The 23,980-nt window shown below is 33.1% G+C and overlaps 1 protein-coding gene across 1 annotated transcript; it reads left to right on the top strand.

Annotated features, from left to right (window-relative positions):
- The first annotated feature begins 17,493 nt into the window (after nt 1–17,493).
- On the top strand, nt 17,494–21,072 carry LOC123678178 (putative ankyrin repeat protein RF_0381). The gene is made up of 2 exons (XM_045615047.1): nt 17,494–17,805; nt 19,645–21,072. Exons 1-2 carry the CDS (start codon nt 17,517–17,519, stop codon nt 20,859–20,861), a joined length of 1,506 nt encoding a protein of 501 aa, XP_045471003.1. The 5' UTR covers nt 17,494–17,516; the 3' UTR covers nt 20,862–21,072.
- The last annotated feature ends 2,908 nt before the right edge of the window (nt 21,073–23,980 follow it).

Below are 23,980 nucleotides of genomic sequence, written 5' to 3'. Positions count from 1 at the left end.
ATTACTGATTTCAATTTCTGGTGAAATCTGGTATAAGACTCTATTTTCTGTGTGATTATCACTGGTGGACACTTTTTCACTACCGGATTTTGGATTATTTTTGGGGCTGGAACTGAGGCCGAGATTTCAACTTCCATTTCTGATTCGGGATCCAGTACCTCAAATGAATTTGAAGATATAATTTTATTTTGTTAAGGAGGTTTTGCCGTTTTAGTTGGAGTTTGGAACTCCGAAATTTCATTTCAGTTCACCGTCAAAGACGTCATGTTATTCATATTGGTTGTCTTGTTGATACGCGCTAGGCGTTCAACAGAGCTTTTTGTGAGGGCGGACCCTCGATACGGATTGTAACGTATATCACTAATTCTGATCACTACTTGAAACTTCACTTAGCCGAACTCTACGACACCAGGTCACTCATAACACTTGAACGATGATCTGCTGCTACGTGGTCATAACATCAAGCTTTATCGTGAGAATTTTGGACACCCAGCAAAGGAACATTTCATCTCCAAACGCATGTTCCTGGCCTGGAACTGGAACAGACTATTTCTCAGAGTAATCTCTGGTGATTACTCTAGCTGAGCTGATTCCAAAAATGTATCACATGTTGATTCCAATTGGTACATGGTCGAATTTGAATAATAGAGAATGTTACGCGTTACTTTATGAGCACACACAAAACTATGGTATTTTTGTCCACCCTGTACCAATTGGAATCAACATGTGATACATTTTTGGAATCAGCTCAGCTAGAGTAATCGGAAAATTGAGACAAAAAAGGGGTGCTACATTTAAAAAAAATAAGGTGACCTCATTATTCGAAAGTAATTCATCCTGTATATTAGATTATTATTTTAAAATACGGTATCACGAAATCGACTAGTGTTTTTTAAAATGATTTGAAAAAATGAAATATATACAGAGTGGTTAACATATTGATTGCAACTTCATTTTTTCAAATTGAACACCCTGTATATTTTTCGATATTTATATATCGTGGCAACGATATATGACATACGTTTGTCATTGATTGAAACTATTCATGGAATATGCACTACACAGAAGCGGAAAAATTTGAAATATTTTCACTTTATGTGAAGAACAATAAAAATAAGAAAGCTACAAGGAGAGAATATATGGAGTTGCATCCAAATCATCGAATTCCAATTCATAGTGGAAAACGAATGCCATATCGTTTCCAACGAGATGGCATTTGAATGGTTGTAGTAACAGAACCGTTTAATATTTTACAATTCTATTTTCATAATCGTGATTGATAATTGAAGGAGTACAATTGTACAAAATTTCATCCATTTCGGGTGAAATTTTTTTATCGCTGTAGACATGTAAAAAAAAATTTGTGTTCGATTTTTGAAAAAATTTTTGCACAGAAATTCTTAGAAAATTGTGTTCATTCAGAAACTAAAATTCGATTTGACCACCGGAAAAAAAAATTAGGAACGTTGCAGGTTTTCCGCCATTTTGTAATTCTTTTTTCGGATTTCATCAACTTTTCTGAATAGAGGACCCAAAACTACTGAGATTTGACCAAAAACCGTTTCTTTGAGTGTTATACAAAACTGACCACACCCATAAGAATATTGCTCAAAATTGACGTTTAACACCCTGTATCTCGCTTATGCGTCGAAAACGGGATATATTGTATAAGGCAAAACTGATTCTCCCGATGTCCTCTACACGAATATATATGTTTGTCCAGTTTATGATGAAACACCCTGTATATTTCGTTTTGTGAAATCATTTTAAAAAACACTAGTCGATTTCGTGATACTCTTGTAGAAAACATTTTTTTGTACCTCTTTCAGTAACAAAGTTAAAGGGGGGGTCAAATTATGGTGAAAACCCGGTTCTTCTCAGCAAGGACTTCACACTTCAAAGTGTATTGAAAGATCGTCCAACAGTGACCGTAATGGATGTGAAAACATTTAAAATGGGGAGTGCATGCCTCATTTCAGGAAAAAAACTATAAGCCTCCTCCAAAAGTGAAGCCACTTCAATATCTTTAAATTTGTCTCCTGCTAAATCTTTTTTTCCACAGATTATACCACAAAATATTTTGCAGAGATAAAAACCAACTCATAAAGCTTCATGAAAAATTTTTTTTTGCTTTACTGCATTTTTTGTATTATTAATTTCTTCATAGTATATCTACAAGTTTATTTACAAGGGGAAATAGGACATATTCATTTAATTTATAATTAGCTTCTAACTCTTGGTCATATCAAATGGACTATATTTTTAGATTGTTTATTGATTTTCTTATGTAATTTTAATGTTTTTCTAGAAGTGTATCGGCCAAATAAAACACATATAAATACTTATCAGGTGGGGTTAAGTTATAGTTGAAGATTATCACGTCAAGGTGACATGATGTGTTAATTTCTGCTTAATTTTGATATTAGCGTTTTGGGATGTATTAGTGCACAAATATTTCGTTTCATCTAATTTATTATACATATTAGTACATAAACTCGAAAAATGTATTTGTTTGTAGATATTTTCTTGGATTGGATTGTTTACAATTTTTGTTGGTCAATGGAAATATGTAACACAGAATTTTGTATCCTCTTTGTGCTATATTTTTCAAATGTTTTGAAATTCAAATTTTTTCTTAGGGTTGGGCTCATTCATTCAAGTGTTTTTTCGATTTTTATTAATATTAAGTTTGTAACGAAGTCTGATTATTCCAATAAGAATGATCAGGCTCCGTCTAAAGAATATTTCATTGTTTTCCGTTTAAAATAATCATTCTGATATATTCCGTAAATATTGGAATTAATTTATTAATTGTTCACCGCGATAATGAAAAAAGTCCATGCCTCATGTTTTTCAACCGACCAGGGCCTCGAATAATCCGAATGAAATAATATAAGAAATTATTTATTTCGGCGTTTTTACCGCCGATATATTTTTTTTTCCAGATGTTAGATTGCGTTCCGCCGAGAGAATTTTCTCGAAAAACGAGGTTTTTGTCGACATGAGGAGTCACGTGGGCTGAATTCTTTCATCGTCCCGCACCGAAGTTATAAAAGGGTGTAACCGGCCCAAAATCGGTATTCATGTTTAGGCATTCAGATAGTTATTCAGATTTAGGCGGTATAGAGATTCATATTTAGTAGTTATTACAGTAGTTAGTTATTCAGATTTAGAGATTTAGGCAGTAGATTTAGATATTCAGTTTAGAAAAAGACATTTTGGTTAAGGAGTTACAAAGTGATTGGACAATAGTAAAATTGGTAATTGAACGCCAATAGTTACAAATCCGTTTCTGGGGTCGAAAATCACCATTTTCATCAGTTAACTTACTTGTTAGTCATTTTTCTGGGGAGTTTGCCAATTTTTACTAGTGACTTTCTCACGAGTGAACATCCAAGGGTTTGATTTGATAGAGACAACGAGAGGGTGGTGTACCGGTGGAGTTTTTCAATGCGTTAGGATTATTTACATCCCTTCCCGACTCTACAAAATCCACGATTCTCAATCTCCATTTATCATATCCCGGCTCCCGGATCCGACTAACTTGTTCAACGGTTCTGACTGACATTAAATTGGTGAGGTAAGGACACAGTAGTTGTAGACAGTACAAATTATCTCAGTAACCGAATTTAAGTATACATATTGATACAGTTTATACTTTTTCTGATTTCCCGTTTTGCTGAGATTGTCTGTATTGTAGAATTGAATCAGTAAACCTATTAAATCTTTTGCGTTGATTGTTACTTGGTCACCGCTACCATCCTAGGTGACACCGAATCCTGTCTTCACTAAGCTACCCTGGTAAGGTTTGTCAATTTCTCCCTAAAATTGGCTGGCGCTCGAGATACTACTGCAAAGTGCTGAAGGGCAATTGGCAGAGGCGCACAGTGACGCAAAAAGGAGCGTTACACGTTATTTCCAAGTTTTTTTAGTTTTCTTTTATGGGTGAAATGGAGAAGTAATTTGACTTGAATCGACTTTTACCTTCCATTTATATTTCATCAATTAGTCTGTGTTGTTGAATATATTTAGCTTAATTAGGATTTGACGATTCTGACATAATTGCTGTATGGTCTGCAAATATTCTCAATTTTGTTTGTATTGATTGCGGTATATCGTTAGTATAGTAATTATGTAGCACTGGGGATACTAGACCTCCTTGTGGGACCCCTGCTGTGATGGAGATTGAGTCTTTTCAACAATGAAACAATGACATTATCTTTATATATCCAACCCCTGTCAGATATGAATGTATAATTGAAATGATGTATGGGGGTTATATTGTTTGTAATAGTTTGAATATCGATTCTTTGTGACAAATGGTGTCGAAATCTTTCCCAATATCTAAATTTAACATTGCTGGGGTTTTGTTGTATGTGATAAGATTTATTAGATCATTTATTGTAGCTTTCATTTTCTAATTCAAGTTCTGTTTTCAACGAATTTTCTCGAAAACTTTGGGCATCGTTGATAAAAGGCTTGTGGGTCGATAGTTTTTTGCAAATTTTGTGTTTAAAGAAAAATTTATTTTTGAATTCAAATTTAATTTTCCATTGATTTGATTTGAGAGAGCTGATTATTTCTCTAATTTGATTTACTGAATTTCTTTATTGTCCGGTAAGAATCTTTGTTATAATTTCGTTGAAGATTTTTTTAAGCTCACATAAGATGGAAAGTCTATTTCGGTTTTATCCGGTAGAATAAGTTTTTTATTAGAATATCTATACAGGCTGGATTTGATAGTTTTTGTCAAGTTGCATTTGCCTACCTTATTTACTGAATTTAATTGCCCATTTGAAGTTTAGGTATTTCATACTGATTCCTTGAATTGGCCCCAATCTGTTGAGAAACTTAATTGATGTTTAATCATCGATGCCGTATTCACTTTAGGTATCATCGCATATTGGTCAGAGTATCTGAATGGTGAAGGATTCGGAGATTTGAAAGTTATCATGAAATTTGTCGTAGACAGAGTTCTTTGATTAGCTGGGTGAAAAGTATAGAAATTTCTAGGAAAATTTATGGGAAAAATTGAGTTATCTAGGTACCTTTTCAGAAGGGGGCCATTTTTTGTTATCAAGATAGATCAGTTCGGGATTGGACCGAGATAAGAGGGGCTGGTGAAATATTTCGCTTGGCGGAGTACCGTACAACTTTTGCCATGGTGATCGCCAACGTCAGAGGGACCAGACAGAGCAAATGAAAGAAAAAGAACAGTTCCAGGAGAGGCAAAGGCGTAGATCTTTTTTTTTTCTTGAGGGGGTAATCGAAAAAATTTTTTTGACGACAACGTTTACTCATATCTGTAATGTGATAAAAAAAGTTTGATAATGAAGTTTGAACCAAATTACTCGAAATAATTTTTTATGACCAATTTGGTTGTTCTTACTTTATACTGGATGTTCCTAAATTAGAGTTACAGAGGAAAATGCGAGATTTCTTGGATAATTTTAGGAATAAAAAGTCCCATGAATATAATCCCGCAAACGCTTTGTTTTCGAAATACGGAGTGTTTCTATAGTGTGTTGTACTTTTTAGCGATGCTTATATCAGCTTATCAAATCTTTATTAATCTTCGCTACGGAGTGGGTAAATAAGTACCAAAACTTATAATTAATTCATTCATTACAGCTTACTAGCTGGATCTTTATAATAATTTGGATTTTTCTGAGGATTACTAAACAGTTGATTGAAATATTTTTCTCGAAATCGATAGCAGATACGATAAAATTATAACAAACTAAAAAGTGTATTATTGGACCTCAGTTTTTTTTTTCCTTTTTAAACTACCAGCGGTTCACCAAAAAAAGTTTTGAAGGAAATAATCAGGCACCCTTCCAGAAGAAATATCACCTTGAATTTGCATTCAAAATGAGCATATAACATGATGAAAACTAAAATTGAAATATCTATGGTCAATTCAAATTAATTACCTTGTGAAGGGAAGGTTCTATGAGTGAAAAAAACCTCAAACTTTAACACCTGTATCTCAAAAACAAAGTGTTTAAGGACTCATGTAATAGACATTTTTTTTTAAATGATACAAGAAATATATCATTTTCATTTGAACCTCCAATTTAGGAACATCGTGTAGATATAGTCAATTCCAAACTGATGTCTTCACAATTGAATTGCAATTCGAATGAAACACGAAATGGTACAACACATCCCATACAATTTTTCTATGCGAACTACTCAGTTCAGCTAGCTTTACGGTTAAGCTAGCAGAACCCAATCGCAAATAAATTCCTCAGAATAATTCGAATAACATAATAATTTTAGGTTCTATTCAAACTAAATTATCAATCTATTCCGGAATTTTTTGCTCCTCAGATTACCGAGAAGTCATGCGTTCTACTGCTGCTGTTGAATGTTGCATTAATAAAACAAATGTTATTATACTTTGCATTTATAGACCTCCAAGTGGTCATATTGAGGTATTTTTCGATAAACTAGAAAGCATATTAAACAGCAATATAATGACTGGTAAGACTATTTTCATAGCAGGGGATTTCAACATTGAAATGATTAGGGAAAATAATAATAAACACCGTCTTCTAAACCTACATAATTTTTATTCCATAAGAACAACAGTCATGGAGGATACCAGAGTCACTGATCATTCGAAAAGTTGCTTGGATAACATTTGCACGAACATACAGTATAATCTGAGAGCCAAAATACTTGTAGCTCATATATCTGACCATTATGGGCAGAAATTAGAGTTCACTATAGAAAAATGCAACAAAGTCAAAGCTGAACGCAAAAGATTCTTTTCTGATGAATCTAAGAATAAGTTTATAGAGGAACTTAAATTACAATCCTGGGAGAATGTATTTTCAATTGACAAAAGAGATGTGAATGAACAGTGGCGGATTTTCATCAACAACTATATAAATATTTTCAACCAGTGCTTTCCACTTACCTTGACACGTACAACTAAAAATAAAAAATACAAAAAAAGTAAAGAAATTGAGGAAATCAAACAACATCTGGATATTTTATTATTGCTTTCCACAACTCAACCATCTTATAGAACTCAGTACAATGAAACCAAAAAATATTATGATCAAATTTTAAAAAAAGAAAAACAAAAAATGCTTCAAGATCGTGTCAAAAAATCTGATTGCAAAATGAAATCTATGTGGACAATATGCAGAGAACTAACAGGAAAGAACAATCAGGTGGATCACAAGGTATTCAGGCATAGGATGTCATTGCCAAACGATTTCAATGAACATTTAATTGAGGTAGTCAGAAATTTAGTGGACAAGCAACATGAGCCTTTTGAGTGTAACATAGCGGAGAATAACCAGTCACTGTTTTTAAGACCAGTAAATGTAGGAGAACTAATACAGCTATCCCTAAACCTGAAGAATAAATATTCCAGTGGATATGACGATATTCCAACATGTATTGTCAAAATTACAGTGAAACATGTTGCATCAATATTGTGCTATATCATAAATAACTCCATGAAATTTTCTGTTTTCCCAGATATGCTGAAGTTCGCTATTATAAAACCGCTCTATAAAAAGGGAGACCCAGAGAATCTTGATAATTACAGGCCCATAAGTCTGCTCCCCGCTTTCTCCAAGGTGTTTGAATTAGTCATGTGTTCAAAACTGGTGAGTTTTTTTGCTGGGTGTGGACTGCTGTCAAACTCTCAGCATGGATACTTGAAGGGAAGATCGACAGGCACAGCTATCTATCAGTTTGTTAATATGATCTTACAAGAACTCGAGAATAAAAATTTAGCAATAGGACTCTTTTTAGATCTGAGTAAGGCATATGACTGTGTAAATCTGGAATATTTGTTGATGAAGCTTGAAAGATACGGTATAAGAGGTGGAGCACATCAATGGATCCAATCATATCTTGTTGATAGAAGGCAGCAAGTGGTTATCAATAACAACAAGTCAGGTACAGTAGCCAAAAATAGAGGTCTAGCTCAAGGAAGTATGGTAGGTCCAATCCTGTTCATAATTTACATTAATGATCTGACTATGGATGGACTGGTGGAATATGTAGATGACACGAACCTGTTGGTATCCGGAAAGAATTTCCCAGAGGTTAAAGAAAGAGCTAAGACCACTCTTTCAGAAGTTGCTCAATGGTTTGACAGGAATGAATTGTCAATAAATGATACAAAGACTAACTATGTAACATTTCGTACAAAAAATTCGCAAGTGTGTGCGGAAGACAGTATTTGTATAGAAAATCTTGAGGTGAAGCCTGTCGGAGGCACAAAATTCCTTGGGATATATATAGACGAGTTTCTGGACTGGGGTACACATTTGGTCAACACTGGATTGAAACTGAGTAGCATCGGATATGGTATTAGAGTAGTGGCTAGGTATATGGACAAGGAAACTTCGAAAATACTCTATCAAGCCAATTTTGAGTCAGTTCTTAGATATGGAATCATTTTCTGGGGATGTAACTCCAACATACAAGCATTATTCGTTGTACAGAAGAGAACTATAAGATCTATAAATAGTATGAAGTTTAGAGATTCATGCCGAGGTGTTTTCAAGGATATGGGTATAATGACAGTTTATGCTCTGTACATATATGAGTGTTTGGTTTTCCTTTTCAAGCATAAAAATAAATTCGAGAGTGAATATACTCATCATTATAAGACGAGAACTTTAGATCTGAACTGTCCCATACATAGACTAACATTGACAGAGAAAGGACCCTATTATATAAGACTTTATAATAAATTACCTAATTGCTGTAGAATGTTAACCTTTCCAAAGTTTAAAAATGTCATAAAGAAAATGTTAATTGTTTTAGAACCTTACTCAGTTGGGGATTATTTGAATTGTGATAATCTGATGAATTATATTTGAGTTATATGTATTTCTGTGCTGACGTCATTTCTTTTCACTCGTGTACATGTACATAGAGATGTTTTGAAATAAAGGAGTTTATTATTATTATTATTATATTATTATTATTATTCCCATACCGACAGTACGTGAAAACTGCAAATCTCATGTGAATATGAAAAAAATGATTACGCCATAATTTTAGGCTCTATTCAAACTAATTAATTACCCTATTCCGGAATTTTTTGCTCCTCTGATTACCGAGAACTCATTAGTACTTCTACTACATTCATCCCATTCCGGCAGTACATGAAAACTGCAAATCTCATATGAATATGGAAAAAATGATTACGCCATAATTTCGTTTTGGATTATAGGTACGTTCTCCCCCTATAGGAAAAGTCCAGTACTACCGATGAAATATCGGTAATCTGAGGAGCACCAAATTTCATAATAGGGTAATAAAAGAGCTTGAATAGATCCTAAAATTATGCCGTAATAATTTGTTTCATATTCATATTAGATTTGCATTTTTCATGTACCTACCGCCGAAATGGGTTGGAGAACTCAAGAGTTCTCGGTAATCTGACGAGAAAAAACTTCTGAAATAGGGTAATAAATCAGTTTCAATAGAGCCCAAGATTATGAAGTAATAATTTTTTCCATATTCATATTCGATTTGCATTTTCCACCTACTGCCACACTGGGATAAATGTAGTAGAAGTACTCATGAGTTCTCGGTAATCTGAGGATCGAAAAATTCTGGAATAGGGTAATAAATTTGTTTGAATAGAGCCTAAAATTATGCATAAGTAATTTTTTCTATATTCATATGAGATTTGCAGTTTTCACGTACTGCCGGTATGAGAATAATGTAGAAATACAACTCATGAGTTCTTGGTAATCTGAGGAGTAAAAATTCCGGAATAGGGTAATAAATTAGTTTGAATACAGCCTAAAGTTATGCTGTAATCATTTTTTCCATATTCATTTTCATTTAATTTCATATTTGATTTGTATTTTTCACGTACTGCCGGAATGGGATGAATGTAGTAAAAGTGCTCATGGGTTCTCGGTAATCTGAGGAGCAAAAAATTCTGGAGAAGAGTGATATATTAGTTTCAATAGTGCCTAAAATTAAGCCGTAATCATTTTTTCAATAATCATATTCGATTTGTATTTTTCACCTACTGCCGGAATGGGAAGAATATAGAAGTAGAACTCATGAATCTCGGTAACCTAAGGGGCAAAAAATTCCGTAATAAATTAGTTTGAATAGAGCCTAAAATTATGGCGTATGGTATGAGAATAATGTAGAAGTAGAACTCATGAATCTCGGTATTCTGAGGAGCAAAAAATTCTGGAATAGGGTAATAAATTAGTTTGAGTAGAGCCTAAAATTATGGCGTATGGTATGAGAATAATGTAGAAGTAGAACTCATGAGTTTTCGGTATTCTGAGGATCAAAACATTCCGGAATAGGGTAATAAATTAGTTTGAATAGAGCCTACAATAAACCGGTATAATTTTTCTATATTCATATTCGGTTTGTATTTTTAACGTACTGCCGGAATGGGGTGAATGTAGTAATAAAACTCATGAGATCTCGGTAATCTGAGGAGCAAAAAATTATGGAATTGCATAATAAATTATTTTGAGTAGAGCCTAGAATTATGCCAATATAATTTTCTCCATATTCATATTCGATTTGTATTCTTCACGTATCTCCGGAATGGGATGAATGTAGTAGTGGAACTCATGAATCTCGGTATTCTGAGGAGCAAAAAATTCTGGGATAGAGCAATTAATTAGTTTGAATAAAGCTTAAAATTATGCCGTAATAATTTTTTGCATATTCATATTCGATTTGTATTTTTCACGTACTGCCGGAATGGGATGAATGTAATAGTAAAACTCATGAGTTCTCGGTAATCTGACAAAAATTTCAAAATAAGATAATAAATCAGTTAGAATAGAGCCTAAAATTATGGCGTAATCAATTTTTCCATATTTATTTGAGATTTGCATTTTTCACGTAATGCCGGAATGGGATGAATGTAGTAGTAGAACTCATCAGTTCTCGGTAATCAGAGGGGCAAAAAATTCCGTAATAAATTAGTTTGAATAGAGCCTAAAATTATTATGTCATTCAAAATATTCTGAGGATTGAGTTCTGCTAAATAAGGGTAAAGCTAGCAGAATCCAGTGTTTTTTGAAAAAAACGTAAATTCAGAAATTTGGAAATGGGTTCAAACGTGAGCCTAATATTATGGTGTAATCAGATTTTACATAATATATCGATTAGCTTGGTGGTTTTTCTAAACTAAATGAGCCTAAAGGGCTTCTATACTATTTTCCTTATACTTATTACTTTATTACTCAAAACCATTAGCTATTCAGTTTCGGATGTGTCTATGGGACTTTGGTGCCCGTTGTAATAATTTATGATGATTTATGATGACGTCCTTAAGGGATATTGTATGTGACTCAGAGTTTATCGTATGAATTGAAATTTCTACCCGTTCAAATGTTTTTATATATGTAGTAAATTAGTATATAATCAGCCCTCCGTCTGCATTTTTGGGTTTATTATTTATTATTATTATTTATGATTCTGTGAAAGTTATGAATACATTAAGTTTTAAGAAAATAGTTGAATCGCTGTTGATTAGCAAGAAATATTATAGTGTAAAGGAGTATTTAGATGACAGAAATCTGTTGTAGTGATTTGTAAATTTGTATTGATATAACTTGTTCTATTCCCAACACTGGGTCCAACAGGATCAATAAATTATTATTTATTTAAATATAATTGAAGTTTGCAATTTTAGTGGTTTACTCTTGTTGAGATTGGATTCGACAAGTTACATATTGTAGATATTTTCAAACATAAGGGTAAACAGGAGCAATATTTAGATCTATATATATATATATATATATATATAGATCTATATAATAAATATATATATATATAGATCTATATAATAAATATGTCGAACGGTGCGGAAGTGTGTAGGAGTTGCTCCGATAACTTTATTGTAAATTCTAAATCGGTTAAATGTGACTTATGTAATGATAATTATCATTCAGCTTGTGTGTCGATAAAGGACACATGTGTGAAAATAATTTTGGAAAACCCAAATTTAAGATGGTTTTGTGATACCTGTAATAATAAATTAAACACGGTATTAAGTAATGCACCGGTGTTTTCCACCACGAAGGCAGATGTAACTATTCAGAAAACTGAAATAGAATGCCTTAATCGGGAGATTTCTCTGATGAAAAAATCAGTAGTAGATCTTGATTATACTGTAAGTTTGCAGAAATCATTAATTAAAAATTACGAGGCTCAGCTCTCTTCAATTAATAAATATGTACCAGATGCTAATACTGTTATCAACCATCCTGATACAAAAAGTGCAAAACATAAAAATGCAAACAATCTGAATTTGATTGAAGGAGATGCTGGGTTGCCGGCTTGTGCCAATTTTCCTGCTCCTGAGCCTGCTATGGGTTTTCAACATTATAATCCTTCTAATGAGACTTTGAACTGCAGTGTTTCAAGAATACCATCTAATAAACATGAAACTAATATTTCCATCTATGATAAAAAAACTTCAAAGACTCATTTAAGTAAAAGTAGCACTAAAAATGAAAAAATCATTGATAAAAAAATGGTGAATTCTGCAATAGAGTTTGCTCAACAAGCAACAATGAAACGGCTGCAAACTATTGATATAGATAGTCAAAACAATGAGTCATCAGAGTTTAAATGGCAGCAGGTCAAAAAACGAAGCAAACAAAGAAGTAAAAATGTTGTCATGGGTAATGCTTCATTCAGTTCAGGAGTAAAAACTGTTCCTAAGCTCAGTTATCTGCATGTGTCTAGGCTTCATCCAACAACTAAGCCAGATGATCTGAAGAATTTGCTTTTGAAGTCATTTCCTGAGGTTGAAGTTGAGCCCCTTCAATCTAAACATCCTCAGATCTACTCTTCTATGAAAGTTGCTATTTATCAAGAACATTTCAAGGATGCCTGGCGTAAAGAAATCTGGCCCCAAGGGTCTCTAGTCTCTAAATATTTTTTATTCAAGAAGAAGGCACCCCCAGTAGAAATAGGTGCTCCTCAAGAAAGAAGGGACTAAAACCTTCAAATTCTTTATCGCTTATATTGCAGAATGTGCAGTGTCTTCGCACCGCATTTAATAAATTGAATTTATTAGCTTCTGAACATGAAGTCGATGTACTTATGATTGTTGAACACTGGAAATCCTTAGATGAAATAAAATTATATCAGATTGAGGGCTATATATTGGTTTCCCAATTTTGTCGTCAACATGGCAGGCATGGAGGGAGCGCCATTTATTGTCGTAAGTCCTTGAATGCTTTTGAAAGAACAGACTATGTGAAACTGAGTGTAGTTAATGTGATCGAGTGCTCAGCTATACAAATAAACCTCAGTAAAAGTAGTTTAGTAATTGTTTGTATTTATAGACCAAATTCAAAACCATTAGCTGATATGAATATTTTTCTTGAAAAATTTAACAATATACTTATAAAATGTCGATCTGAAAATTGTAAGTTTATAATTGCTGGTGATTTCAATATTGACGTTCTGTCATACTCCCGCGACTCTAGAGAATTTCTTTCTTTAGTTGAAATGTTTAATTTTAGCTTAAGTTTTGCATGTGTTACTCGTCCTCTATCAGGATCATGCTTGGATAATATATTATCGGATGTTAGCGGTTTCTGTGAAACATTGCAGTACCATATTTCAGATCATGTTGCCTTGAAATTGACAGTTCCTGATATATTAGTTGATAAGTGTCAGATACAGAAGTTTACTATAAGAAAAATGAATGAAGAAGTTGTAAATGACTTTCTTGAAGCATTGTCAAATGTTTCATGGGATAACATATATGATTCATCAAAAGATGTCAATACGAAGTGGTCCTCTTTCATCTCTATTTTTCAATCAATTTTTAATATTTATTGTCCCCTGAAGGAAGTCAAATACAGATCACGGAGTGATATTTGTAAATTAAGTCCGCATATTGTCGAAAAAAAGAAAATATTGGATAACCTTCTTGTTATTTCTGAATCACGACCAGAGTTCAAAAATCTGTACCGATCTTTTAAGAGACAGTATGACAACTCAATTACCCAAGCAATTAAATCTCATTACAGCAACTTCATAGCAAACTCTCAGAACAAATCAAAGGCTGCATGGAGGGTGATTCATTCACTATCAGGTAGGAGCACTGAGAAAAACTTGCCTTTTCAGTCAGGAAATCCTGTTGATCTTTGCAACAGTTTCAATGATATGTTCGTGGGAGACGTTACCAACCAGACGAATATTAAGAGTCCAGGAGCAATCTCATCCTTAAAATCTTCTCACCGTATGAGCAAGTCTTTCTATTTCTTTGATGTCACAGAGAGAGATGTTAGTGATGCTGTTAAGATGCTGAAAACCTCTAACTCTTCAGGTCACGATGGAGTTCCGATTTCTATCATAAAAAAATCCATTCATATAATAGGAGGCCCTCTTGCTCATCTTATTAATTGCGCTTTCCGAGAGGGTTGTTTTCCTGACGAGCTGAAGGTTGCTCTGGTTAAACCACTCTTCAAGAAGGGAAATAGCTGTGAGCTCAGCAGCTATCGACCTATCAGTATTTTATCCAGTTTTTCTAAGGTATTTGAGAAGGTTTTTGCCGTCAGACTCATCAGTTTTTTTCGGAAATTTAATGTTCTTGCTGATAGTCAGCATGGTTTCACGAAAGATAGAAGTACCGAGACTGCTATATTTGAGTTGCTAAATTCTGTTCTTTTGGCGCTTGAGAGTAATGAAATTCCATTGGCTTTGATGTTCGATTTGACCAAGGCTTTTGATTCCATCGAGCATGGAACCTTATTGGCTAGACTGGAGTTATGTGGGATTAGGGATATCTCTTTGAAATTTGTTGAGAGCTACCTAAGCAATCGACGTCAGAGGGTTGCCCTCGCTCTAGATGGTGCAGTCCACTTCTCTGGGGAACGATCTCTTACTAGGGGCGTTCCTCAGGGAAGTGTACTGGGCCCTTTGCTTTTTATTGTTTTTGTGAATTCCCTTTGTTATATTAAGACCTCTGCTAATTGTAAATCGATTCTTTATGCTGATGACAGCAATTTTTTGATTATATCAGGTGATGTCGAGTCCTGTAGCAGGGCTGGAATGGATACGGTTTTGTCTATTGATAGATGGTGTAATGAAAGTGGTCTTATTCTAAATCATGGCAAGACTCAAGGTATTTTCTTTTATGACAGCCAGTCGGTGAAGAACTATCCTCCTTTTTTGTGTCATGGTAACGGTCAAATTAAATTAGAGGATTCTGTTAATTTTCTGGGAGTTGCTCTAGATAAACACCTGCGGTGGGATCATCAGGTGTCTAAGTTGGGAAAGTCTCTCAACTCTTCGGCGTACTTGATTTTCATGATCAGGGACAAGTTGGAGAGTGCTGTGGTGAGAGCTCTCTACTTTGCTAGTTTCCAAAGTGTGCTAGCATATGGAATTATTTTTTGGGGCAGTTCGTCTGGTGCCGATGAAATTTTTCTCATCCAGAAAAGAGTGATGAGAATAATGAATAGGTTGGGCTTTCGTGAGTCCTGTCGCGGAGTTTTCAGATCCAATGGAATCCAAACCGTCTTTGGTCTTTACATTTATCGCCTATTTATCTTCCTTAAGTTACGGAAAAACTATTTTTTGCCATATGTCAATAAAAATAATACTCGACAGGTTTATCCTTTCCTTCTTCCTATTCACAGTACTACTAGGTTTGAAAGAGGGCCACTTTATATGGCCATGCGTTTATTTAATCTGCTTCCTAAGCAATTACAGGTTGTTGAAGATATAACCTTGTTTAGACGGCGCATTTACAATTTTATTTTGGATTGTGAACCTTATTCAGTTGATGAGTTTATTTCATTTTGTAGAAAATAAGCTCTTTTATTGACTTGTCTCTATTTTATTCGTTTGCATTGATTTTGATGTTGTGAATAATTTTTGAGATTAATAAATATTATTGTTATTATTGTTATTGTTATGACTGAATTTTCCACCATAAGCAGCTATTTGGGTGAATAATATGACCGAGAACTAGCCTTTATGAGCTCATACATTTGGAGTCTAGATTTGTACGAAACATTCAGTTAAAACATGAAAATTTACACTTGAGAGATTTTTAAACACAAAGATGTACAAGGACAATATTAAGACTTGAGAATGAAATATTTAGAATCATCTACTCGTATCAGGCAGGAATTTAAGCAATATGAGGATTATTTGATCTGAAAATGAACTAGAAGATTTCCTACATATAGAAATCATCTTTGATAGAGATGAGGCAACAATTCCAAGACACAAGAGAAGAGGACAAGGTAGGATTGAAATGAGTATCGTTTTCAATCTATATCAGAATAAGGGATTACAGAAATTTCTTTCTTCCAAAAAAAATGAGAAAGGGCTTTTGTGAGCATTATGGAATTTTTTCACGAAATATCGTCCTTTTTGCATCTTCTTACATACTGTCACATCTTTGATTCTCCCTACTCGGTAATAACCGAAAAAATTGGAAATAAATAGATCCGTTCCCTCAGTTCCCTGAAAGATATTCTGCGGTTCATAACCGGTTGTCAGATCAAAAAAAAATTATTATTGTTTCCCGTGTTCAATTTTGGTATAACTGACTACTGAATTTAGAATCCCAATTACCTATATGATCTTCACGAAATTATGTACGAACATTCGTTCCACTATTTTGCAACTGATTTTTATGTTTGACTTCAGTATTTCGTATTAAAAATGTATGGATTTTTGACAAAATGATAAACAAAATATAAAAATACGCGTAATGAATATATCTAATTCTCAAAGAAAAATTACAGCAAAACTATCAAGTTTAGGGCTTTATTATATAAACAATTCGAGGACATCGGGTGTGGTAGTCAATTTACTATAGTCGATATAAATAAGTTGATTTATTACATAAAATATGTTCAATTTTTTTTTGTAGGCAAGTTGAGAAATCAATTTTTACGATTTCATTTTTTCGATATTTAATCTTAAAAAATTATGGATCTCGTACTCAAGATAGGAGGAATTAAATTAAAATTATATTTCTCGTGTAAAACCTTCGATGGATTTTTTCGATTCTATTCATGGATTCTACACATTCTAAAGAGTAAATTGTGAACTTCTTTTGTGGATTACAAATGTTCAGACGTGGTTACAGACCCGACTTTTGGGGGGGTGAGGTGAACTTTTAGACAACTTCATTTTTTGCTGATCTTGTAATTATTTCAGCCTTAGTATGTAAAATTCTTGGGAGGGAGTAGCTAAAGTGAAAATGACATTTTCTCAATTATGAAACATTTTGGAATTATCTTACAATTATTTCAAATTCAGTTAACCGTTGAATATTGATCACTTTTTGAAAAATCTGTATTTCTTCAAATGTAACGACTAGTATGTACAAAATTGAAATTTAATTGCATGTAATTAACATTACCAGTATATTTCTTCTTCTTTTCAAAATTCTACCTGAATCTTGGGATTATAAGAACCACTTTGCCTGAAAGCTTCAGTTGCTATCTAAACCAGAACTAGTTGGTATCTATTCTGAATTTGTGCCGAAAAATTGAGAGATCATGAATTTGATAAATAATATTTCAGAAAATTGTTTTTTGGATTTTATTGTAAATACATGTTCAGCTGAAAATGCTGTTGAGTATATTGAATCTGAAAAGAAGAATTATCAATTTTTGAATTGGTATTTGGTTGAGTTAGTGAAGAAAAGAATGAGAGAAAATGTTGGATGGAAGAGAGACCTCGAAGTGATATCCTGTGTTTTAAAAAATGGAGCAGATCCAATGACAACTTGTGCAATAGATGATAATAGAAACAATACATTAATCAATTTGGCAATAGAAGATAATGGTGAGTTGATATATTTTTAACAAATTTAATTTTGCGATATCATTAAATATTAATAAAATATTTCATCGCGAAGCACTTCTCATATTTTCTGTTTTATGTTTTCTATCCCGACTCTCCTAGACCTCTGAGAGCTTAGAGCTTGTACGAGTTATAAAAAGCAGTTTTGTTTTGTGTAGATTTCGTTACTGTGTCCCATCGTCAATCATCATTTCTACTCAACGTTACTTAAACTTTAAATGAGACATCAATATTTTGATCCATCGTACTCATCGTAGGTTAGTGTTCAATATGATAGATATTTTTATTAATAATTTTTTAAAATGAAACGAATTTCGAACTATGTTCTCATTTGCAATATCAAAACTGGCGGTTTTCTCTCTCGAATCTTTCAAGACGTCCTTATTATCTCTAGTCTCCTCTTATGTAGAAAGAATAGCCTGGCCCTTTTTGCCATTTATTTGATATTCCATTTAATTAACCATATTCGCATATTCGAAAATATTTTATATTTTCTTTTTTTTTCTTGTTCTTCTGATTCACGGGGATGGCTTATTAGACGTTTATAGAAATCTAATCATAATTTTGAGTTGAAAATTTGCATATTGGGGTTTGAGACAATGATCTTTCTCCCTAAAATATTTTCAGATCACTACAACTTCCGGTTATACCGGAAACAGACTACTAATTCCTCATTTCAAATGGCACACCCAGTATATTATTGCATCATTAGATAGCTTTTTTATGACAATTTTGTCAACATGCCATACCTTGAGTAAAAAATCAACGGTTCATGAGTTAATGGGATTCTCATGAAAAAAATGGTGGCAATGAGGACTAACTTTTTTTCAATATTTCGGCAGAAAAGGCTTTTTTAGAATGTTTTTTTCGATTCTACAAATACGTAGTATTATGAGACTGTATGCGGTTTGGACCGAAAATGTACAGGGTGTTTATAAGTGGATCATGAACTTGGACAACTCAAATTCATCAAAACTCATAATATTTTCAAATTAGAACCTATATTTTTTATTATTTCAGTCGATTCAGTATTCATTTTAGGTATAGGGTTTTCTTAAATAAATCCCACCATTTTTGTACGTAGAATCGACTGAAATAATAAAAAATATTTCAATTTGAAAATCTTAAGTTTTGATGAATTTGAGTTGACCAATTTCATGATCTTCTTATGGACACCCTATACAATTTTGGTCCAAACCGCGAACAGTCTTATAATAACACGTAATTGCAAAATCGAAAAAGAAAAATTTTTTTTTAAAAAAGCTTCTTCTGCCGAAATATTCGAAAAAATATGAGTCCTCATCGTCACCATTTTTATTCATAAGAATATAATTAAATCATGAACCGTTAAGTTTTCACCCAAAGTATGGCATATTGCCGAAATTGTCATCAAAAAAGCTATCTAATGATGCAATAATATACTGGGTGTTCCATTTGAAATAAGGAAGTAGTAATCTGTTTCCGCTATAACCGGGAGTTGTAGAGATCTGAAAATATTTTAGGGAGAAAGATCATTGTCTCAAATCCATATGCAAATTTCCAGGTCAAAATTATGATTAGTATTCCATAAACGTTTAATACCATCTCGGTGGATCACCCTATTATCTTCTCACTTAGTATAACTAATTATCATTTCAAGAGTCTTCATATTTGTTTTAGATCATTAATCTCGTGTTTCTGCATCCTATGCCAACACTAGTTGTAGGATTTTTTTATATTCTCCATTAGACAAGAATGGCTATTAACAGTTATAAGTTATAACAAAATATTAATTGATCATAAGGGAAATATCATATATTTAATTTACTCATTTAATTTCAGATAAGGATTTGATCATTTTGTTCCTGCCATTCTTAAAAAAATTCTACGATCTTCGATTTGAATCTATTCAACATTATCGATTCTTTTGCAATGGTAACACTCCCTTACACATAGTAGTAGCAATGGCTGAACCACACATCACAAGATCTTTATTAAAGCTCGGTGTCGATATTGAAGTGAAGAACAAAAATTTGGAAACACCGCTTTTCATCGCAGTTGAAGGCAACCTGATGGAGCAAGTAAAAATTCTTCTAGAAGAAGGAGCTGACTTCAAAGTGAGGGATAAAAACGGTGATACTATTCTTCATAAGCTATGTCGTCAAGAAAAAAGAATAAACTTAGAAATGTTTAAAATGTTATTAGACATTGGTTGTGACATCAATTCAATTGGCAGATTTGGTTTCACACCTTTGCATCTGCTTGCCATGTTTCACTACAAACGTAAAGCAGTATCCTGTGCCAAATTACTGATCCAAAGAGGAGCTAAGATCAACTTACAAGACGAATCCGGTAATACAGCTCTGCACACATTAATGTACAATTGTGATATATTTAAGTTCATCCCGTTTTTAAATTTACTGATGGAAAATGGAATTGACGTGAAAATAGTTAATTCTCAAAATAAAACGTTCTTTGATGTAATAATGGACTGCCACTTTAGAAGACGAACTGTTTTGAAACATCTAGTTCTTTTAAATGTCAGTGGAAAGTGCCAAATGGATTTCAACCTTACAAGTAATAATTATATATTGTTTTATTTGGAAGTAGCTTGTAGAACAGAATTGTACATTTTGGAGTCTCGAAAAATATTCGGATTGGATTGTTCTTATTTGAGAATCCTCACCTCGGATAGAAATCAAATATCCAAACTCTGCAATAACCCAATTCTGAGGTCAACTATGATCACATTCAATGAACAAGAATTTCCAATTTACGGTCGAAGACTTAAAAACAAATTTCAGGCTGGGTTGAAAAGATTTCACGAAGAAGAAAATGCTTTAAAATTTCTCAGTGTGATCTCGAACGGAAGGCTGAATTTTTATTGCATGAAAGAAATTTTGAAGTACATTCCAACAAAAGAATACTATAAATATGAAAAATGTCTACCGCAAGAAACTATCGCCGAGGAAGCTTCTTCTTCGAATAAACGGAAGGCCAACCAGTTGGAAGAAAGCGAGAATAATGAAGTAAGAAAAATCAGAAAAATTGTTGAATAGAAACAGAAAGTGATGAAGCAAGAAAAAATGAAATTTTTGCAACAGCATGTGGAGATCTAGTTATTGATACTATTTTTTCTAGATTATAGGTATTTTTATGAAATAATTCATTTGAATTATTCGATATGTAAATTTTTGATTCTACAATTTTGTGTGTTATGTGTATATATGTATATATATAGATCGCAATATTAGTTATGTTTAGGTAACATTTTTTTAATACAATATAAGAATAAAGTTCACAGTTATAATTAAGCTTTTTCAATTGTTTTAATATTTGTGATTCAGAAATACATTTTGTTCCCAATGTTTTCGTTTCCTTTCCATTCATATTCCGATTTTCTTCTTCAATGATTTGGTGAAGAAATTCAATATCATACCTATCGAAAAGGCAAATTCTAACCTTTCAAATATGCATTTATTTTTTGATGAGCATTTTCGTTCCTTCAAGAAAATTGTTCCAAAAATGGTATTTTTCTTGAAGTTTATTCTGTTTTAATGACTTGTCATAGACCAGGAAGTTTTGACTTCAGATTAATGTTCAGAAAACTGAATTTATATATCTATTGATGCAAAAATTTACCTGAGCAAAATCTAATGAAAAAAATATGATAATTTGAACAAGCGATCAAAATTTTCGACTTCTGTTCTCTGAACAGTACGCTACCTTCTAGGAAAATCAATAAAAGTTAGTAAATAAATACCAAAACTTATAATTAATCTATTCATCACATCAGCTACCTAACTGGATCTTCATAGGATAATTTGGATTTTCCTGAAAATTACTATAGAGAGCTGTTAGAATTTTTTTCTCGAAATCAATTACAGATACGACAAAACTTCAACAATAAAAAAAATATAGTACTGAACCAGAGTTGGAATATACAGGGTGTTTCAAGTTCGACGGCCTATTAGACGTTTCTGGAGAACGGGGTCGATTTGAAACCTGAAAATTCGGAATATGACATTGATGCTCTTCTTCTTCTTCAGCCTTCCCTCATCCACTCCTGGATGTAGGCCTCTTTCATCTTCCACCATGCTGTCCTGTCCTGCGCTATCTGAAACCATCTATTTCCCGCATACTGCTTTATATCATCAAGCCATCTTCTCTGTGGTCTACCTACACTGCGTTTCGTCGTTCTTGGTCGCCAGTGTGTTACTTTCTATCTATATTCTAAGGTTACTTTATATGTCCATCTCGATTTGTCCTGTCGAGCCACGTGTCCTAACCACTGCCACTTCAATTCCGCTACACGCGCTATAATATCTACGACTCTAGTTCTTTGTCGGATTTCTTCATTCCTTTTTCTGTCTCTAAGACTGACATTGAGCATAGTTCTTTCCATCGATTTCTGCGTCACCCTTAGCTGGTTTGCGGTCCTCTTAGTTATTGCCATAGTTTCCAGGCCATATACCGGTAATATGCAGGCATCGACAACTTTCCTTTTAAGGTTTATCGGGATGTCGTTATTCCTGAATATATATTTCATCCTTCCAAAAGCCATCCAAGTTATCCTGATTCTTCTTTTTATCTCTGCTGTTTGATTTTCTTTGCCGGTTCTTATTGAGTGTCCTAAATATATATATTCTTCTACATTTTCAAGTTCTGTGCCGTCAATGTTTACGTGTTCTGTGCATGATGCTCTATTCAGCTAAAATATTTTCGATGTTCCAGCACTTTCGGTTATACGAATTAAAAAAAAAATTTTCAAAAAAAATTTTTTTTCCATTTTATGCCCCACATATTATCAAGACTCCCATCAGTAATTAGATATTTAAATTTCTATGGTCATAGAGTATTATTGCTAGTCTGTCTGGAAACAGATCGAATGAAATTGACCCTACGTATAACATATAAATTCATAAAATCTGGAATAACTCTTGAATTATTCAATTTAAGAGCATAAACATGTTTGTATAATACCCTTATTTCTTACCGTAGAATCCAACGAAATCACAAAAATATAAGGTTCTAATTTGAAAATCGAAAGTTATGATCAAATTTTGTTCACAATTTTTGAAACACCCTGTGATGATATTTCTCAAGTTCAAGATATGCACGATATTCCTTCATTACTCTAGTTTGAGAAAGTGAATTGAGTATACGCATAGGATAATCACATTAAAAATAATTCACGTAATAGTGACTATGGAAATTCTATCTTTTTTTCGGTTGTTCCTTAATATTTTGAGACCTATAAGGACTAACGCCATAACTTTAAAAAAGAGTAATTGAAAATGGAAATATCGATAATATCTAAGACATAAAATGAAAAAAAAGTTTTTTTTTGAAAAAAATTGTTTTAATTCTTGTATAACCGGAAGTGCCGGAACTTCGAAAATATTTTAGCTGAATAGGGCATCATGAACAATGTCATATTCAGAATTTTCAGATTTCAAATCGGTTCCGTTCTCCAGAAACGTCTAATAGGCCGTCGAACTTGAAACATCCTATATATGCCAATCGAAGTCAAATATCTTGTGAAGGGAAGGTACTATGAGAAAAAAACACCTGTATCTCAAAAACAAAGCGATTGCAGACTCATGTTATAGGACTTTTTTACTTGAAATGATTCGAGAAATCTGACATTTTTATTTGTACCTCCAATTTAGGAGCAGCGTGTAGATATAGTCAAATCAAAACTGATGTCTTTACAAATAAATTGCAATTTGAATGAAGCACAATAAATTGTACAACACAGCCCAGACAATTAATTTTCCGATGCGAATTACTCACTTCAGTTCTTCGATAAGAACAGTATTGAAATTTTGTGACGGATATGATACAAAAAAACGAAAACAACAGGTAAGTGTATACCGATGACGAATGCAAAATTCACAGATGGTAATAAGGGACGATGATATAATCATTACATCTACAATTCGCCTTTTCAGGGCAAATGTATGTACATTTGTTGAATAAAGTCGGTTTATTATTATTATGATTTACCCTACCGATAATATGGCCGTTATAATTATTACGAGCTTCACCTTCGGCAGTCCAGTCCTTCATAATTTTTATCTATTTCTGATAACCACAATCAAAAACATCGATGTATACGGATACATATGACAATTAATGTGAAAGAAAAAGTATATATTTTTGAGGTTAATAAATA

This window comes from Harmonia axyridis, chromosome 4 (genome assembly GCF_914767665.1).
Source record: "Harmonia axyridis chromosome 4, icHarAxyr1.1, whole genome shotgun sequence".
Classification (NCBI taxonomy): Eukaryota; Metazoa; Arthropoda; class Insecta; order Coleoptera; family Coccinellidae; genus Harmonia; species Harmonia axyridis.
This window is presented reverse-complemented; position numbering and strand designations above follow the sequence as displayed.